We start from the raw sequence: 15193 nt of genomic DNA, 5'->3' as shown, positions 1-15193 counted from the left end.
CCCTTAATCTAAACTGACTCCACTTGAGATACTGCATCGCTGCCTTGTACCCGATCACCTATTCATTAGTTCAACAAAAGCACTATTTACTACAAGTCGTTCAAACGTTTGCATTTCCTTTGCATTACTTAACTATCTCACGCGAAGTGTGAATGGCAGTCGTTTTTAATATCCTGTTTATTAAGAGCTGAATAATTATCAAAATAACTGAATAATAATAATAATAATAATAATAATAATAATAATAATAATAATGCTTACCTTGAGTGGCTTTGCTCCCTAAAGCGGTTGCAGGATAGTGAAGTAAAGCTAGTAAACAGAATCCCAGATATCCAAGACTAGCGCCCATTATAATGAGCGAATACATAATATATACATAAAATAAAATAGATATAGTTCTCTATAAAATAAATCTCGGAGGAGTGTTTGATTTAGCAAAAAAAACAAAAAAAAAAAAAAAAAAACCTGTATATTAAATAATCCTTTCTTCCTTTTCTCTAATGTGTTTTTTTTCTGTTTTTAGTTTTTTTTATGCTATAATAAAAGACCCAGGCAATATGCGGTGTTCGGCTATGTGTCCCACCAGCACTAGGAGCAATTCTGTGATCATGTTCAAATCCCGGGCAATTTCAATATATAAGATAGAAGGAGAGAGAGAGAGAGAGAGAGAGAGGGAGAGAGGGAGAGAAATGTAGAGAGGGAGAAAGGGGGAGATAGAGTGAGGACTTGTGAGAAAGGGGGAGGAGAGCTGAAGATTCGCGTATTGCTCTCTATCCCTCCCTCTGCGCTCTCTCTCTCTCTCTCTCTCTCTCTCTCTCTCTCTCTCTCTCTCTCTCTCTCAAGGATTTCTTTTCTACAGGAATTTACAATCAGCTGCTGGTTGGAGCATTGGGGAGGTTGCTATGGAAACGGCTTCCCTGGGCGCGGAGGTCAGTCTCGGGGACCATGTGCAATCAATGGATCAATGCAAACGGTATGCATCGCCCAGACCAAACAACTTTTTTTTTTTTTTTTTTTTTTAACAAGGACTAGTAGGCCTACTGTTGCAGCTTTCTCCAGATTATTCTTCGGGGAAGATGGACTACCAAGCGGCACCAATGCTGAACTTCTGTAAGCGCTAAGAAAAGAAAAAAAACACCTTTACGTTTTCATAATCCGCACACATCGCCTTATAATAAACAGATCTGACCAACATTAAAGTCAGTGAGTATTTAACACCTACAGTGAATGCGAGATGACTTCGATCACAGGGTCTACTGCGCTAATGCCGGTCCTGTTATGAATATCATGTGATATATTAACATACACTTCCTGGTCTGAAAACCACAGAGCTTGCCGTACACTGGAATCACAACAGTGCACACGGCGTTTTAAATGCCGCCCTTCACTCGCTATAGTACAGTATAGACTATCGTGCAGTAAAGTTCATTCGTACCCTGCTTGGAATTCCAAAGCCACTGGTCAGCACTGGTTTATACTGGTCGTGACGATGGTTCAAGAGACAGCAAAATGTATTTGACTTTTGTCTGCACTCTCAAACTAATAACAATCTCCTGTAAAAGTGTGCTGGGGTTCTACCAGTTAGAAACCAGCAAATCTCAAGCGGTGACCGACCCCAGCTCTGATTATCAGCTGGGAGGGTCTTGGTTCATGAATGTTCTTACACAGCATTACACTGGCCAGCAGCCCCATCCCCGTGTTCTGCACCTAAACTCAAAGCTAATCCCCAGTCTCAACAGGGAACCGGCCCCTCATAACAGCAGCCACAAAGGCCCTGCCCCCACCGGCGAGACCCAGTCTACCTGGCATTGTAAAGACTGTTTGTATAGAGAGGTCAAGACTGGCTCATTCACAGAGGAGCTTCATTCACCCACAACACAAACTTCAGAATTAGCTGCTGCTGCTGCTGCGGTAGTCTTCTGTATGCAGTTAAAGATGACATCCCGAATGCAAATTCCTCCCCTCAGCTTCACATAAAAATCTTTTGATCTTGGGTAAACAACACTCCTGAGCGTCCAGCAGACATGTGCATTTATATTTATAAACTGAAAGAGGCATGTTGCAATGTATGATGATAACACAAAATAAGTGCATCTTGGTTGATACTGTTATTAAAATGTTTACGAGGTTCGTTAGTTAAGGGATAGTTCATTCACTAGGCTTTCATCTGGGGTCCAGGGCTGGGGGGTTACGAAGTGCAACTCAGCTTAGAACACATGACATCACAAAGCCCACCACACAACACAATATGATTGGACACCTTCGGGCGATCAGAGAGCAAACAGTGGACAGATAAAGAATGAACCACCATCTCACCCCCCAAGAGAAAGGGGACTGGGAGTTAGTCACATGACATTTACATGAGTGCTTGTCTCGTATGGCATTTCCAAGTTGCTCCAACAGAGAGAAGCTCTCATGTTGTCATCTACAGCAGAGAAAATGAATCAAAAAACATACCGGCCTTACACATTTGTTTCTGAAATGAGGAACTCAAAGGCATTTGAATAAACTTGTCACTTATCAAAATGTTAACTATTTGGCCCTACGTTGCAAACAACCTTGTTATTTTTTTTATTTGTATTGTTGTAACCAAGCGGACTTGGAAAGCTAATGAACTTCAATTCACTGCCAAGCGGATTGAGGTTCGCTGGCTTTCATACCCAGACGTGAAAAGCAAATGAACCGGGTTTGGTTCCTCAGGAAAACTCTCACATGTGCCGATGTGTTCCTAGGGGAAGGGAAAGCGATGCTGCAAAGTCAGGTAGGTGTTGTGCTGGAAAGTATCGCCATTTAATATCGACAGCAGTAAAATCAGCTGCAGGCCAGGAAATGTTTTATTGAAGTGCAGGACAAAAAAGGGGGGCATTTGACCCCTCCGCATCCAAAGGGGTCAGGAGAGGTCGCGACCTTCAGACTGCCGTTGTATTTTTGTTTTGCAAGCTCAGTGAAGAGAATTAAAATGGAAAAAAAAAATCCAATTTATTGGTTTAACTTTTTTTTTTTTAATCCACCAAAATCTCATTTAAAGCAGCGGGGGGGGGGGGGGGGGGGGGTCTCGTATCCTCAACAGAGTGGACAGCGCGGCCCCACACAGGCACAGACAGCTCATCAGTGGAAGAATGTAGTTAACAAACACCAGGTATTTTCAACATGATTTTGGGTCGATTTCAATGATCTAAACAGTGGCAGTATCTACAGCAGCCTCCCTCCCCCTTGCAGTCTTATTGAGACAGGGAGGGTGAAGGATTATGCCAAACTAATCAGTCTCGCAGAGATATCAGGAGATTCTGTACACCTACACACCTACACACCGTGCATCAGCCACACGCACACACATACAAGCCCACACGTACCACTCCAGCCTACTGGCAGTCAGTCCGGATTGCAGGCTCCACGTTAACAGCCAGGCTGCACTGGGGATGCAGCGCACTGTGGGGCTGAAGGGGTCAGATGTGACGGTATTTAACCCATGTGTGTGTGGGAGGGGAGATTAGTATTATTGCACTTCATGGAAAATCGCTACCCTGCTGGAAATAAAGTGTGCAGTGGCACTTTCAATTCTATTTTCCTCCTTCATTGCCTTGTTATGTTGCTTGCAAGCGTCCTGTGTGGCTCTTATTGCAATTGCACGAATAGTTGTGCGTTTCAGGTGCTTTGACCGTAATTCAGAGGCTGATCTGTAAACGTAACAGTGCAACTCAGTGACAATTAAAAACTGTTACTGGGACAAACACGCTGATCTCTGTGCGTTGGATGCAGTTCCCCTATAAAGGGGCAATCAGTTTAATGCTGCTGATGCTACTTTTGCGGAATGCAAACAAGCCTGACTCAGGTTGAACAAGCAGCTCTCAGCAGTGAAAAGTCCCCCACCTCTTTTCCAATTAAAGAAAAGAAAAATAGCAAGTAACAACATAGGGGTGGAACCAATCAAAACATACAGCTGTGAGAGGGCTCTTGCCTGGCACGCCACTGATTTACAAGCACGGCAGAAACATTTGATAAGAAACGCACACGATACCGCGCCTCGGGGGGGGGGAAGTTAGTTTGAATATCGCCATTTGAACAGGGAGACATCGCTGTATTTTATGATTGAATCCAGCTCAAAGTTGCTTATTTAGATGAACATTTTCAGCTGCTGCGCTGAAAGTGTTCAGCACTCTGATTCATGAATTACAATGAGCTAATGAGTGAAAGAATTTCTAATCCTGTGTTTACAGGGCACTGGGAAGGGGGGGGGTGGCGGTGGTAATGTATGCATGTTTGAAAATCCTGAAGAGCTACGCAAGCTGGCTTCTTATCCACAAATCTGCTTGTCGGAGAGATGGGATCAGCGCGGCCGTCGAGACGCGCTCTGATCTCCCCGGCCCATCCTGCAGCCGCTAAGTGCTTCACAGATGATGATGGCAGATTGTCTTCTGCAGAGCCCGCTCTGAAGCACTTCCAAACCCGCCACCACTGACTCAGCACCCTTCCAATCCTCTCCTCAACCCCGCTGGTCCTCCTCTTCAAGGACGCCCTGCTGATTAGTCATCGTGGTCTTCGAAGACGAAGCCAGTTCCAAAGTCTGAGAGCATTGAAAGAATAAAACAAAAGTATCTTTGGGGAAACAGAAAAGAAGGAGGGATGCCAACACATTGAACAAAGAGGCATTCAAGACTAACAAAAGACCTTGAAAATATATGCGAGGAAACTTTTTTTTTTCAAGCTGTTTTTAGCGGTGCAGTTTTGTACTCGGAGGAAAGTATCATGTAAAGAAAATCTTGCAAAAAACACAATGATCCTAGTGCCCTTGGAGCCTTGTGTGTGTGTGTATATATTCTTATTTACGAGAATACTACGTCATTTCTGGTAATGGGGAGTGTTTACTGCTATCGTGTGTCTTTTGTGGTTCTGCACTGGCTACAGTGGTACTGCCATCAGCTCAGAGATGGGGCTTGGTTAAAGTAATATGTGCAGTCCTGACTACAGAAGCACCTGCCAACTGAGCATCTTCATCAATGCATTGTCAGATCTGTGGTCCCGCCCAGGAAAAATCATCTTTTACATATCACAGTATCACGGATGCCAGCGGTAAAACACAAGAATCATCTATATACATATTTATACACATACATGCACACAGGTGTGCTTCCCTCTTTATCGGAGGTGCAAACCGGAGAACGGGACATACTGAAAACAGTACATTAGTGCAGATCCCCTTCACAGTACAGCAAACACTAGTGTCCTAGCGGGGACTGAACCACATTGATGAAGTATCGAGTCAGAACTGCATTGCAAGAAACACAATCAATTCTATGACAAACGTTTCGACTAGAAGTCTTTTTTTTTTCTAAGACGAAAGTATTCTACGACTCATTGTAAAAGGTTTATAACTTGCTCAAAAAGCTGGTCACTGGAGAAAAGCAAACACCATAAAAACTGAAATTGTTAAAAAAAAAAAAAAATCTGTGTTTCTTGTGGATAGCATTTCCACTCCTAAATACAGACGGACAGATGGCCATCCAGTTGAACTCTTCTAACCACAGAGCTGCCAGGAAGCCAACATCTAACTTTGTAATTTCATCTTCAAATTAGTGTTTGGGGATATTATTCCAGCTGGCAAAATATCCTCCGGCCAGGTTCCCCATTGAGGCTTCAATCACGTTTCTTAGGACTGACATGGAAACCTGTAGCCTCCTTCTCTTTTTTTTCTGAGCCTGAAATTTCTTGGCCCTGGTTGAAATTACGGTCAACGGGCGATACGTGACCTGCCGTGACCTTGTGTGTAGCCACACAGCTGGCCCCCAGCCTCCGCAAATTAGTACCACAATGTTTTACAGACACGGTTTCAGATACTTGGGTCTCTAAAAGCCACTTTGCATGGCGTCTGTGAAACCTGGTGCGGAAGGTGGAAGGTGGAAGTGGGGGGCTTTGCAGATTCGACGGAGTTGTATTGTTGCTGCTTGGGTCTGGGCAGTCTGCAATGAGGATCCGGGGTGAAGAGGTCTGCACCCAGATATCCTGCTCGACTGTTAACCTACTAGCCATTTCTAAAGCCAGACGCCTATGCAGAGACACACACACCACTTCCCTGCCACCATGGGGTCAGCGTGCCTGCTGTTCACCCCCCATGCGCTGTTGCATAGACCGCGCTGTGCCAGAAAGCATTAGTCTTTTCTCAGAATGGTTACTTTGGCTCCTGGGAAGCCTTGCTTAGCAGTGCTTTTCTTTAAACAAAATACATTTTAATGCTACATCGGACACTGATCAATAGCAATTTAAAATTAACTGGAAATGCCAACCCTTATTAGCTGATGACCTGCAGGAAACCCGTTGTTTCAGCCATCAGTCTATCGTTAATAATTTGTCATCAGTTCTGAATGTTACACAGGCAGTTTATTTATTTTTTTATGGGGGAATACACCCTGTATGCTTGCAAGATACTCTCTCATTTTTCCTTGAGTAACCCATGCCTGCTAGTGGGGACAGACCTGATTGGCCCCTTCAATCTGCTCATCTATCACAGCCAATCAGAAGCCTTGGATCACCCCTGGGTGGGCCAGGGAGCAGTAAAACTAAATGTTCACACTTATTTTAAGGAAGGTTTTAAAGACAGTTTGTTTTAAGCGTGTTAATAATACACCTTCTCTTTATTGTAACAGCACAGTAAACCCTATCTAAAATCAAGCTCAATTGGCTTTATCAAAAAGGGATTTAAAAAAAAAAAAATGAACAGTCCTTGAAGTTCTATGAATACGACCCATTGTGTAAATTTCCCATTTAGGGTATGTCAATCTCTATTATTACTCTCTAAGCCCTACTTCATCAAGTGAAAGGGAACCTCAGTGCCTCTGCTTTCAGCATATTCTGTGGTTTACTGCCCCCTAATGGCAACACTGTGGGGTTTCCGTTTCTGTGAGGTTCTACTCCCACCTGCTGGCGAGAGAAGGTACTGCGTTGCATTTTTAAATTCTAGAGCCAGAAATGAAATCTACTGGCAGCAAGCCTTTTTGAGGGTTCTTGTTTATTAGCCTTTATAGATAAGGGAAATGGGTAGTTATATTAAGAATTAGTTTGGGGGAAGCTACGTGCATGAACATATTACCTTTAGCGTGTCCACGCCAATCTCACTCACCATCAAAACGTTCACTGTTTCGGTGGCTATCACAAAAACTTAGCACACAGGATAAGTTGTAAGCGGTGCTGTACACTGGTCTTGAAAATGTAGGCAACATTTTAATATTTTCATAAGCAGCATATCCAGGAATTTACATCACACACCGACACACATTTACCGGTTCGTTTATATATAAATACGGTGCTTTCTGTAGCAGGTACTGACCCATATATACAGAGTTCGCTGTTCATTGGCTGTTTTTTAATAAATGCGATTTTGAAAACAAAGTCGTGACCTAAAAATATTTCTATCACGTGTCTACTTCGTTGCCATGGAGGAAAAAAAAGCTTGATTACTTTTAAAAAATAATACATATCTATCTCGCGCCTCTCTCGTGGTTCCTAAGCAACACCAGTGCTTGCGTTTGAGCACCTAACAGTTTAAAAATGCGTTCTTTAGTAGGACAGCTAGATAGTCCATCTGCTTTCATGGTGTTTATCTAACGACTTAGTTTAAAAAGTTACAAACTTACACCAGCATAAGGAAGTGTACAGCCCACAGTGAAAGAGGCGGGGCTACTCGACATGTTTTGATTTAACATTGGGAGAGGTTATTTCAAAAGGAGGGGCATTCACACCACACCAAAAAAAAAAAAAAAAAAACAATAAAAAAAAGACAGCATTCCTTTATGTAAATTTTTAGCACGAACTAATTATTATTTTTATTTAAAAGCAACAGCATAATGTGTATCCGGGATATCTTGACAATTGTGGGTAACGATATGACTGGTTTAGCCCCCCCCCCTATTTTGTGTGCAGTGGTGTAGCCCAGTTTGAAATGTGAGGCGGTGACGTTCTCCTGTTGAAAACAGTGTGACAGTCGCGCAGGTGTCACGCTTCCATTAAAGCTACCACTGCACGACACGATACAGCACGTCCAAACAGCTGTTAGGACCGGACGCGATCTCCGCACGCAAGAACAGGTAAGTCAGAACATGCACATCTTTATATAACCGCTCTGTAATAAGCATTTTTAAAGTTAGTAAAGTTTATAGCGCGTTGTTGTGTTTTAAACCACCACCAGTTTCATATGGGCAGTGGGATATTGCCAGTAGCATAGGGCTGGTGCATGGCTAATGAAGTACGGTAATATTGTCAGCCTCTGTCAGTGGTTCAATGAATTAAAGAACAGAGAGAGATAACACTCACCTAAACAGATATGCAATTCAACCACAACAGGAAACAGATTGCTTCAGCTCGTCTGATCGAACCCAATCTGCAATGCAAGTAGTTTACAGGTAAATGCAGGGGGGGGGGACGGGGGGGGGACATTTATTCGCCAGCATTCCACAATGCTTCCACTAGAGTCCGAGCACCTCGCGTGAAAACCGTCTGCAAAGTGAACGATTGACGTCATCAAAGCTTCATTGACGGCGTCCTCAGGATTCGAGGCGTCATCCTTGTCCGTAGTTTAAACACACTGCTTTAATTCAGAACTGTATTTTAATATTATGATTCCATTGGACCATGATATTAAACATTAATTAATAAAAAAGTATTTTTTATGCATTTAATAATAATAGTGCAGTATTTTGTCGTTTTTTTTTTTATCACAATCACAGAAACTGCCCTATATCTGATCATAGTGTGTCTGTTTTACAGTACAGTATTAGCTATTATTACCATTGTAAATCACTAACTGGGGCTTTGTTTATTACTTGTTATTTTGTTACAAGCCCAAGCAAAAAACTCAATGAAAATGCCGAATCTGAACAACGAGCTGCCCGTGAGCGACGATGAGGTGCCCGGGCTCCGCGTACCTCACTCTCCTAGAGGTAGGAATTCAGCCAGACGCCTGGGTCTATTGTAATGCCCGCACTGGACGGTTAGTTCAGGTTTTTACAGAACAGCCCTGTGGTGTGACGGTGCTGGGTGTGTGTTGCAGGGACCCCGCCGCGCCAGACGTCGCTTGCAGAGGTGATGGAGACGGCTCGGAGCGTGTCCAATCTGAGCATCGCGCATGAGATCGTGGTGAACCGCGACTTCCGTTTCAAACAGAACAGCCCGACTCCAGACAGGTACACGCCAAACGAACCAAAGGGGAAGTCTTGACACTGCCCCACCATCAATACTGTGTGTAGCTAAACACAACACAGCAAGGTTCTCCCTAGACTCTTTCTCACAGCTATAACAGAACTTCAGCACCTCAAAGCTAAAGCTTGTGTTGAGGTTGGGTCTTTCTTGTTTTTCCAGTTTGGAGGGAAGAGTCAAGGAGATTGTGCACCGAGCCTTCTGGGATAGCTTAGAGGCTCAGCTAGCCCACAGTCCTCCAGACTACAGCCATGCAATCAAGCTGCTGCAGGAGATCAAGGAGGTAATGGCTGCTGTGTTCTTTACTTGGTCAGGGCACTCCTCGGCGCATACTTGTGAAGGTATCATGATTCAGGTCACGGTGTTGTGCTGTTACATGTGCTGATCCATTCCTGGTTTTACTATGAGTTTAATAAGACACACCTGAGCTTGTTTCCTATAGACTGTGGCTAATCAAGCTTGTAGTAAAACGTGGAATGGGTGGATCTGCTATGCAGCAGGAGGCTTATTTCCACCTCTGCTGCGGGTGTAGATGCTTCATCCTCCCTGCCTCCCTGCCCCAGACCCTCCTCTCCCTGCTGCTCCCGGCTCACTCCCGCCTGCGCTCTCGCATCGAGGAGGCTCTGGACATGGATCTGATCCGACAGCAGACGGAACACGGAGCGCTGGACCTGCCGCGGGTCGCTGGCTTTGTCATCGGCACCATGGCAACGCTGTGCGCGCCTGTCCGTGACGACGAGATCCGCGGACTCAGAGAGCTGAGAGACCCCGCCCCCCTGCTCAGGTGAGTGCCGGCTAGAGGAGAGCTGAAACGCTTTCTGTAGGACTGTTGCAGGTAGAGCGCTAGAGGCACAGTCTTTACCACCCGTCTGCCTAACCCTGCTCATGTCTCTGTGTCCCGCCCACCCCTTTCAGGGAGATCCTGCGAGTGCTGGGCCTCATGAAAGTGGACATGGTCAACTTCACAGTGCAGAGCCTCCGGCCACACCTGCTGCAGCAGTCTGTGCAGTACGAGAGAGCCAAGTTCCAGGAGATTCTGGACAAGCAGCCAGGTACGCAAACACGGCCGGAGAGGCAGAGGAGAGCGGCAGGCTTGAGAAACGTCTGCACGTGGATCGTGCCAGGAGAGAGAACGACAGGAGCGCGAACCAGTGCTTTAAAAAAAACAATTTTCTTCCCTCTTATTGGTTTTGTTCACCTTAAATCTTAATCCTTTGTCACACGTCATTTCTCCCTGCTGATTTTATTGTATCAGGGAGTGTCTGTCTGTTGCTCTTTCACAACGATTCTGTCTTTGCGTTTCAAGATGCCCTGGACCACACCACAGCCTGGCTGAACAGGGCAGTGCAGGAGGCAGCCACAGCCCCTTCTAACAAGGGTCCTGGAAAGACCTCCACCTCCCCCAGTCCTGCAATCCTGAGCCCCAGCGCCGTGCTGGACCAGGCCTACCTCTCCCTGCTCAGGTGGGACCCATTCTGCCAGCTCTACCCAGAGGTACGGCAGGAACAGCTCGAGGAGGGGTGGGGGCCTGTGTTTCGACTCCTTTTTTAACGTCAATTCTCTGCCTCGCTCTCGTTTTCCAGACGGTGCAGATGGATCGATCCCGCTTGGATGAGCTCAAGCGCTGTGTCGACGTGTTGACCCTGATGGCATCCGTCCTGCTGGTCACCAGTAACCAGTGTGGGGGCAATGTGTTTCCCCTGCCAGGGTTTGTAGGTAAACTGAAGCAGGTCATTGCTGCCCTGCTGGAGGGCAGTCATCACAGGTAGGTGAACCAATCAGTGAACTCGCTGGGAGAGGAGAGGCGTGGCTTCTACTGTAAGATCCTGCAGCTACAGGTAAAAAAAAACAACTAAATAAAACAATTGGAGACGAACGCTGCCATTTTCCTTGAATATAATAATGTTTAAGTCTCAGCTGACAACTAACTTTCATTGAGTTTTAGCACGAAGTTCCAAAGGTTTTAAATGTATAATCTGCCGCCATTATTTTAAAGCGTTTCCTCAGTCAGCACATCAGTATTGCAGTATTCATGATTATGTCAGTTGCTGTTGTAGGTATAAAATTGCCCCAGCTCTGAGGACCACAGTGCTTGGGGTAGCTCAGCCTGACTGTCAGCTGCAGTGTCATAGTGACAGGGGATTGCTGACTCGTCTTCCTGTGTCTCTAGGACCTCAGACCTGGTGGGGGTGCTGCAGGCTGTGGGGGAGCAGGTGAAGCTGCAGGTGGGGCAGGCTCTGCGTGAGCACGGGGGGGCCGCCCTGACCCCGGAGCAGGAGACCACCCTGAAGGGCCAGATCAGCGACATCGCCCAGGACCACAGCCCCATCCGCAGCGTCATAGGTGGGCTGGTTTTGAATCCATCTCACAGCAGGTTGCTTTATCATTTTTGAGGGTTGAACGAAGAACAGTTTCCATTGCAAAGCTCTGAAGCCATTCCTGTCCTTTGTTCCAACCCTGTTCTAAATTGTTTAACTGAACCAATTAAACCTCCATCCAGACCCTGAAGTGGTTAATGATCTCATTAAACCTGGAGTGGAATGACCCTCCAGGACTGTTATTGAACGTCTGTTTTAAACCATGAGGGCATCCATTAAATAGCCAGTACACATTTAAATGAGAAACATCTAATGCCCAATTCTGACTCCTGTTCCCGTTGTCTTTGGTTCGCAGCCGGACGGATTTTCTCTTTCCTGAAGAGCTTCCTGGGCCCCCCTGCTCAGAAGAGCTCCACACCGCTCCCTGGTGGCCTGGCTCCGGTGGGAGCAGAGCTGGCCGAGGTGGGCGCTGCTTTCGGGCGGATCGTTCACCACAACCGCCTGGTCTTCGGGCCTTTCTACTCCTCCATCCTGAAGAGGGCGCTGTTCCCCCAGGGGGAGTCTGAGACCAGCGTCGACTCCCGCTAGCCACCGGGCGAGGACTGTGAGGGGATGAGAGAAGCACTCTGGGATTTCAATTCCAAGTCCTGGCGATTGTGTGCAAAGCTTGCAATTTTTCTGTTATTTTTTTAATAATGTTTTTGTATACACAATGTTACATAGTAGGAGATTGCCCCTACTTGCCTGAACTGTTCCCTTGGAAACTAGCATAGGGATATGATGTACTGTCTGTCACATCCTGTATGCAACAATGGATTAGAATGTTTTTAAAAATGGCGCTTGAGTGAAGGGATTGTTAGTAATGAGGTGGATATTTTTATAAGCTGAAAATAATTTGTGCGTCGTTTCAACGAAAGACAAATACATACTGTAAATACACGAATATTTTATTTGAACATATATATGTATATTTTAAAAGCACTTATGGTTTAGATCAATTGTTAAAGGCTATGTATGAATAAATATTTTTTCTGCCAAAAAACTTTTTTTAAACGGTTTGCACCACACTATTCTTTACCTCCTCTTGCTAAATGATGTCCAGTTTGTATCATTCCCTCTCATCTGGTATTACTCCCTTTCAAAATGAGCTTTTGGCCAAGTTCACTGTTGCTGTGGCACGCTAACCGGCCGTGGTCTTCGATTCAAGAAGAGCCCTGTTCAGAACGATCTGAATTGTCTCGCACGCTGCCGGGCTCCCCTCAGTTACACTGCAATCGGATGAATCAACTTTACTGTGTTGTATCCGCTGTCACAGCCTCGCGCTGCGGAGCTCCAGGGAATGGGATTAAGCCTGCCAAGTTGACAAAAAAAAGGGGTGTTACTGACACTCATTCTTGAGGTAAATCTGTAACTGGGGAATGCAGTCACACACATACTGTAGCACTGGAGGGAGCTCCCAGTAGCCAAGGAATGGTATTTAACATTTGATTAAAGAAGGGGAGGTGGGCTATACCTATATAGACCACCAGGGGGGAGTGAAGTTCAGCTGAAGACTTTTCCCCAGTTGTTCCAGCGGCAGGTATACTTTTTTGCGCTCTTGTCTTTTCCTCTGGAGCAAGAGACCCATGCTGTGGAAGTTGAAGAGCTGCACATGCCTCAAGGGGCTTCCGCTGGACAGCCCAGTTTTAGAGCATTGCAGCTTTAAGGCAGTACTGGTTTGTAATGAAGAAGATTGTTTTCAGTTAACACTCTTAAATCAACGTTATCCCCCATGTACAGAGGAGCTGCTCCAAACAGCTGCGTGGCACTGTCTCTCCTCATTTCCATTCGCTGGCCTTTCTGTACACCCACAAATGAACCGTCAGCTCTCCATAAGCATTTATTTTCCAACCCCATTTCCTAGCAGATCAGTAACTGGAGCCCTGTGGCGCGGCGTGGTCAATTCAGAAACTCCAAAACAAATTAGGAGGAGGAGGGAGCGCGAGATCTCCAAGGTCAATCGTTTTCTATTCCATGAAGGAGCCTGCTGGCAAAAGGCACGGTCCACAGCACACAGCCAAATAAGCACTCCATCTCCACCGGCCAGAAAAAAAAAAATCTAATCGGAAATAAACACTGAATAAAAACACGACGCCATACTGCAGCCACAACAATTACAATTCTTGCAAGTACAAAATCATTGGAGGAGCGAAAAATGAAATTAATGGAGGCAGATGGAGAGAGTCTGTGGCTTTGAGAGGACCCGTTATTAGAACACAGGTCCCTAAGGATGCTGCTGCTTTCAGCACTTTGTTCTCTGAACATGCAGAAAACTTCAAAATATCCGTCTGAGTCCTTGCTCAGTAAATCACAATCTTACATTATTACCATGCTTAGCATGCAGATGAGCCTCTCACAGTGACTTAAACTGAATACATGTGATCGTCCTATCTTATCACATGGGTGTCTAACCTGGACAGTGTGAATGCTGTCTCAAATCAGAACTAGAGAGGCACACTTAAACAAACCCTTAATTTACGGTTTCTGTGTTAACCCCTTCAGCGCCTTCTTTCCTGTGAAACCAGTTACTTCTCCTATTGACTGACAGCCTTTCAACCAATAGCATGACCCAGAAGACGTTACTGCCTAGGAAGTGTAGGATGTTTTAAAATAATAATTCAAAAAATAATATTTCCTAGAACATGTTTTTTGAAGGCGCACAACAGATAAGATTCATGGAATTGATTTATTTGCTATAATCGAAACCAAACCGTTCCATGGCAGTAAGGCACACAGGAAACCAGCAGAGAAAGCCTCCGTCTCAGACACCTCCAGAGCTTTCCTCTGTCTCTCCTCCCCATTAGCTTTGTTCTCAAGAGGGAGGAGTACAAATTGATTTGCCAGAAGAGACAATAAGCAAGTTAAAAAGAAGTGCTTTGCTGGTAGAGAAATTAATGCACACAGACGCCGTCCATATTGATCGCTTGATTGAGGTTGGAAGATTTTGTGCCAGATGGTCTTTGAAAAAGAAAGAAAGAAATACAACAAATGGTTGTTGCTCAAAAATGTTCCTGGGAAAGCTAGAGAGAGTTTATTCAGTACAGGTGTAAAGGAAACTAAATTATTTCTGTATGTGTGTGTGAAGGAGCACACACAAGGATGTCAGCAAAACGAAAACTATCCTTTATTGATCCCACTAATCAAAAGGCCCTACTGGCCAGGTGACTAGTGAGCTCAGGGCTGGCCTTTGTTCTGCAGAATATAAAAACAATATATATTACTTCTACGTGGCTTTGAGAAACTGTGAACTATTCGGATCACAGCTTGATCTAATGTTTTTTTTCAATCTATCTATCTATCTATCTATCTAAGAGCCAGCTGCACTTTATGTATATAAATGGAGGTACTTCAGCTAGACTGAAGACGAGAGAGTGTGTTTCGCGGCCTCATGAATAAGTGTTGAGAAACGTATTCCCCTGGTAATGACCAACGACGTGTGAATTAAAATCCTAAAGCAATCAGGATTATGTTAAATGATCTACGGCTGAGATAAGGACACCAAGGGAAACAGCAGCATAGCGTAAAGGGATGAGTTTCACGCAATCAGGGGGTTCTGTAAGCTTGACAAGGTGCAACTCAAACAAAGCAAGGGGGTTTTTGGGGCGATATTAAATTTATATAAGAAAAAGGAAAAAAAAGGAATCTGACCA

General features: G+C 45.0%; 2 protein-coding genes across 7 annotated transcripts in view; one reads left to right on the top strand and one right to left on the bottom strand.

Annotated features, from left to right (window-relative positions):
- Positions 1-702, bottom strand: part of LOC117397174 (signal peptide, CUB and EGF-like domain-containing protein 3) — a 55094-nt gene extending 54392 nt beyond the window's left edge. For 3 of the 4 annotated variants that reach the window (XM_059004183.1, XM_059004182.1, XM_059004185.1), the window contains exon 1: positions 262-702. In XM_059004183.1, coding sequence (XP_058860166.1) covers positions 262-367 — 106 coding nt within the window. In that variant the 5' untranslated portion in view covers positions 368-702. The remainder of the gene's footprint in view (positions 1-261) is intronic. The other variant, XM_059004184.1, reaches the window with a different exon arrangement.
- A 7222-nt stretch (positions 703-7924) lies between these two features.
- On the top strand, positions 7925-12540 carry LOC117429510 (T-complex protein 11-like protein 1). Of its 3 annotated transcripts, XM_059004259.1 has the most exons (11): positions 7934-8078; positions 8335-8393; positions 8832-8930; positions 9041-9173; positions 9349-9469; positions 9750-9970; positions 10102-10238; positions 10493-10680; positions 10770-10951; positions 11357-11529; positions 11860-12540. In XM_059004259.1, the coding sequence occupies exons 3-11, from the start codon at positions 8849-8851 to the stop codon at positions 12090-12092; spliced, it is 1470 nt and encodes a 489-aa protein (XP_058860242.1). In that variant the 5' UTR covers positions 7934-8078; positions 8335-8393; positions 8832-8848; the 3' UTR covers positions 12093-12540. The 3 variants fall into 3 exon arrangements, with proteins under 3 accessions (XP_058860243.1, XP_058860241.1, XP_058860242.1); XM_059004260.1 differs by lacking the exon at positions 8335-8393 and having other exon boundaries at positions 7925-8078; positions 9719-9970; XM_059004258.1 differs by lacking the exon at positions 8335-8393 and having other exon boundaries at positions 7926-8078.
- Positions 12541-15193: the final 2653 nt, after the last annotated feature.

The sequence above is a fragment of the Acipenser ruthenus genome, chromosome 29 (assembly GCF_902713425.1).
Source record: "Acipenser ruthenus chromosome 29, fAciRut3.2 maternal haplotype, whole genome shotgun sequence".
Taxonomy (NCBI): domain Eukaryota; kingdom Metazoa; phylum Chordata; class Actinopteri; order Acipenseriformes; family Acipenseridae; genus Acipenser; species Acipenser ruthenus.
This window is presented reverse-complemented; position numbering and strand designations above follow the sequence as displayed.

Coding starts and splice junctions, on each gene's coding strand:
- LOC117429510 (XM_059004258.1), top strand. CDS start 8,849: ATGAAAATGCCGAATCTGAACAACGAGCTGCCCGTGAGCGACGATGAG. Junction 9,174..9,348: donor AACAGCCCGACTCCAGACAG/GTACACGCCAAA, acceptor TTGTTTTTCCAG/TTTGGAGGGAAGAGTCAAGG. Junction 9,470..9,749: donor TGCTGCAGGAGATCAAGGAG/GTAATGGCTGCT, acceptor TCCCTGCCCCAG/ACCCTCCTCTCCCTGCTGCT.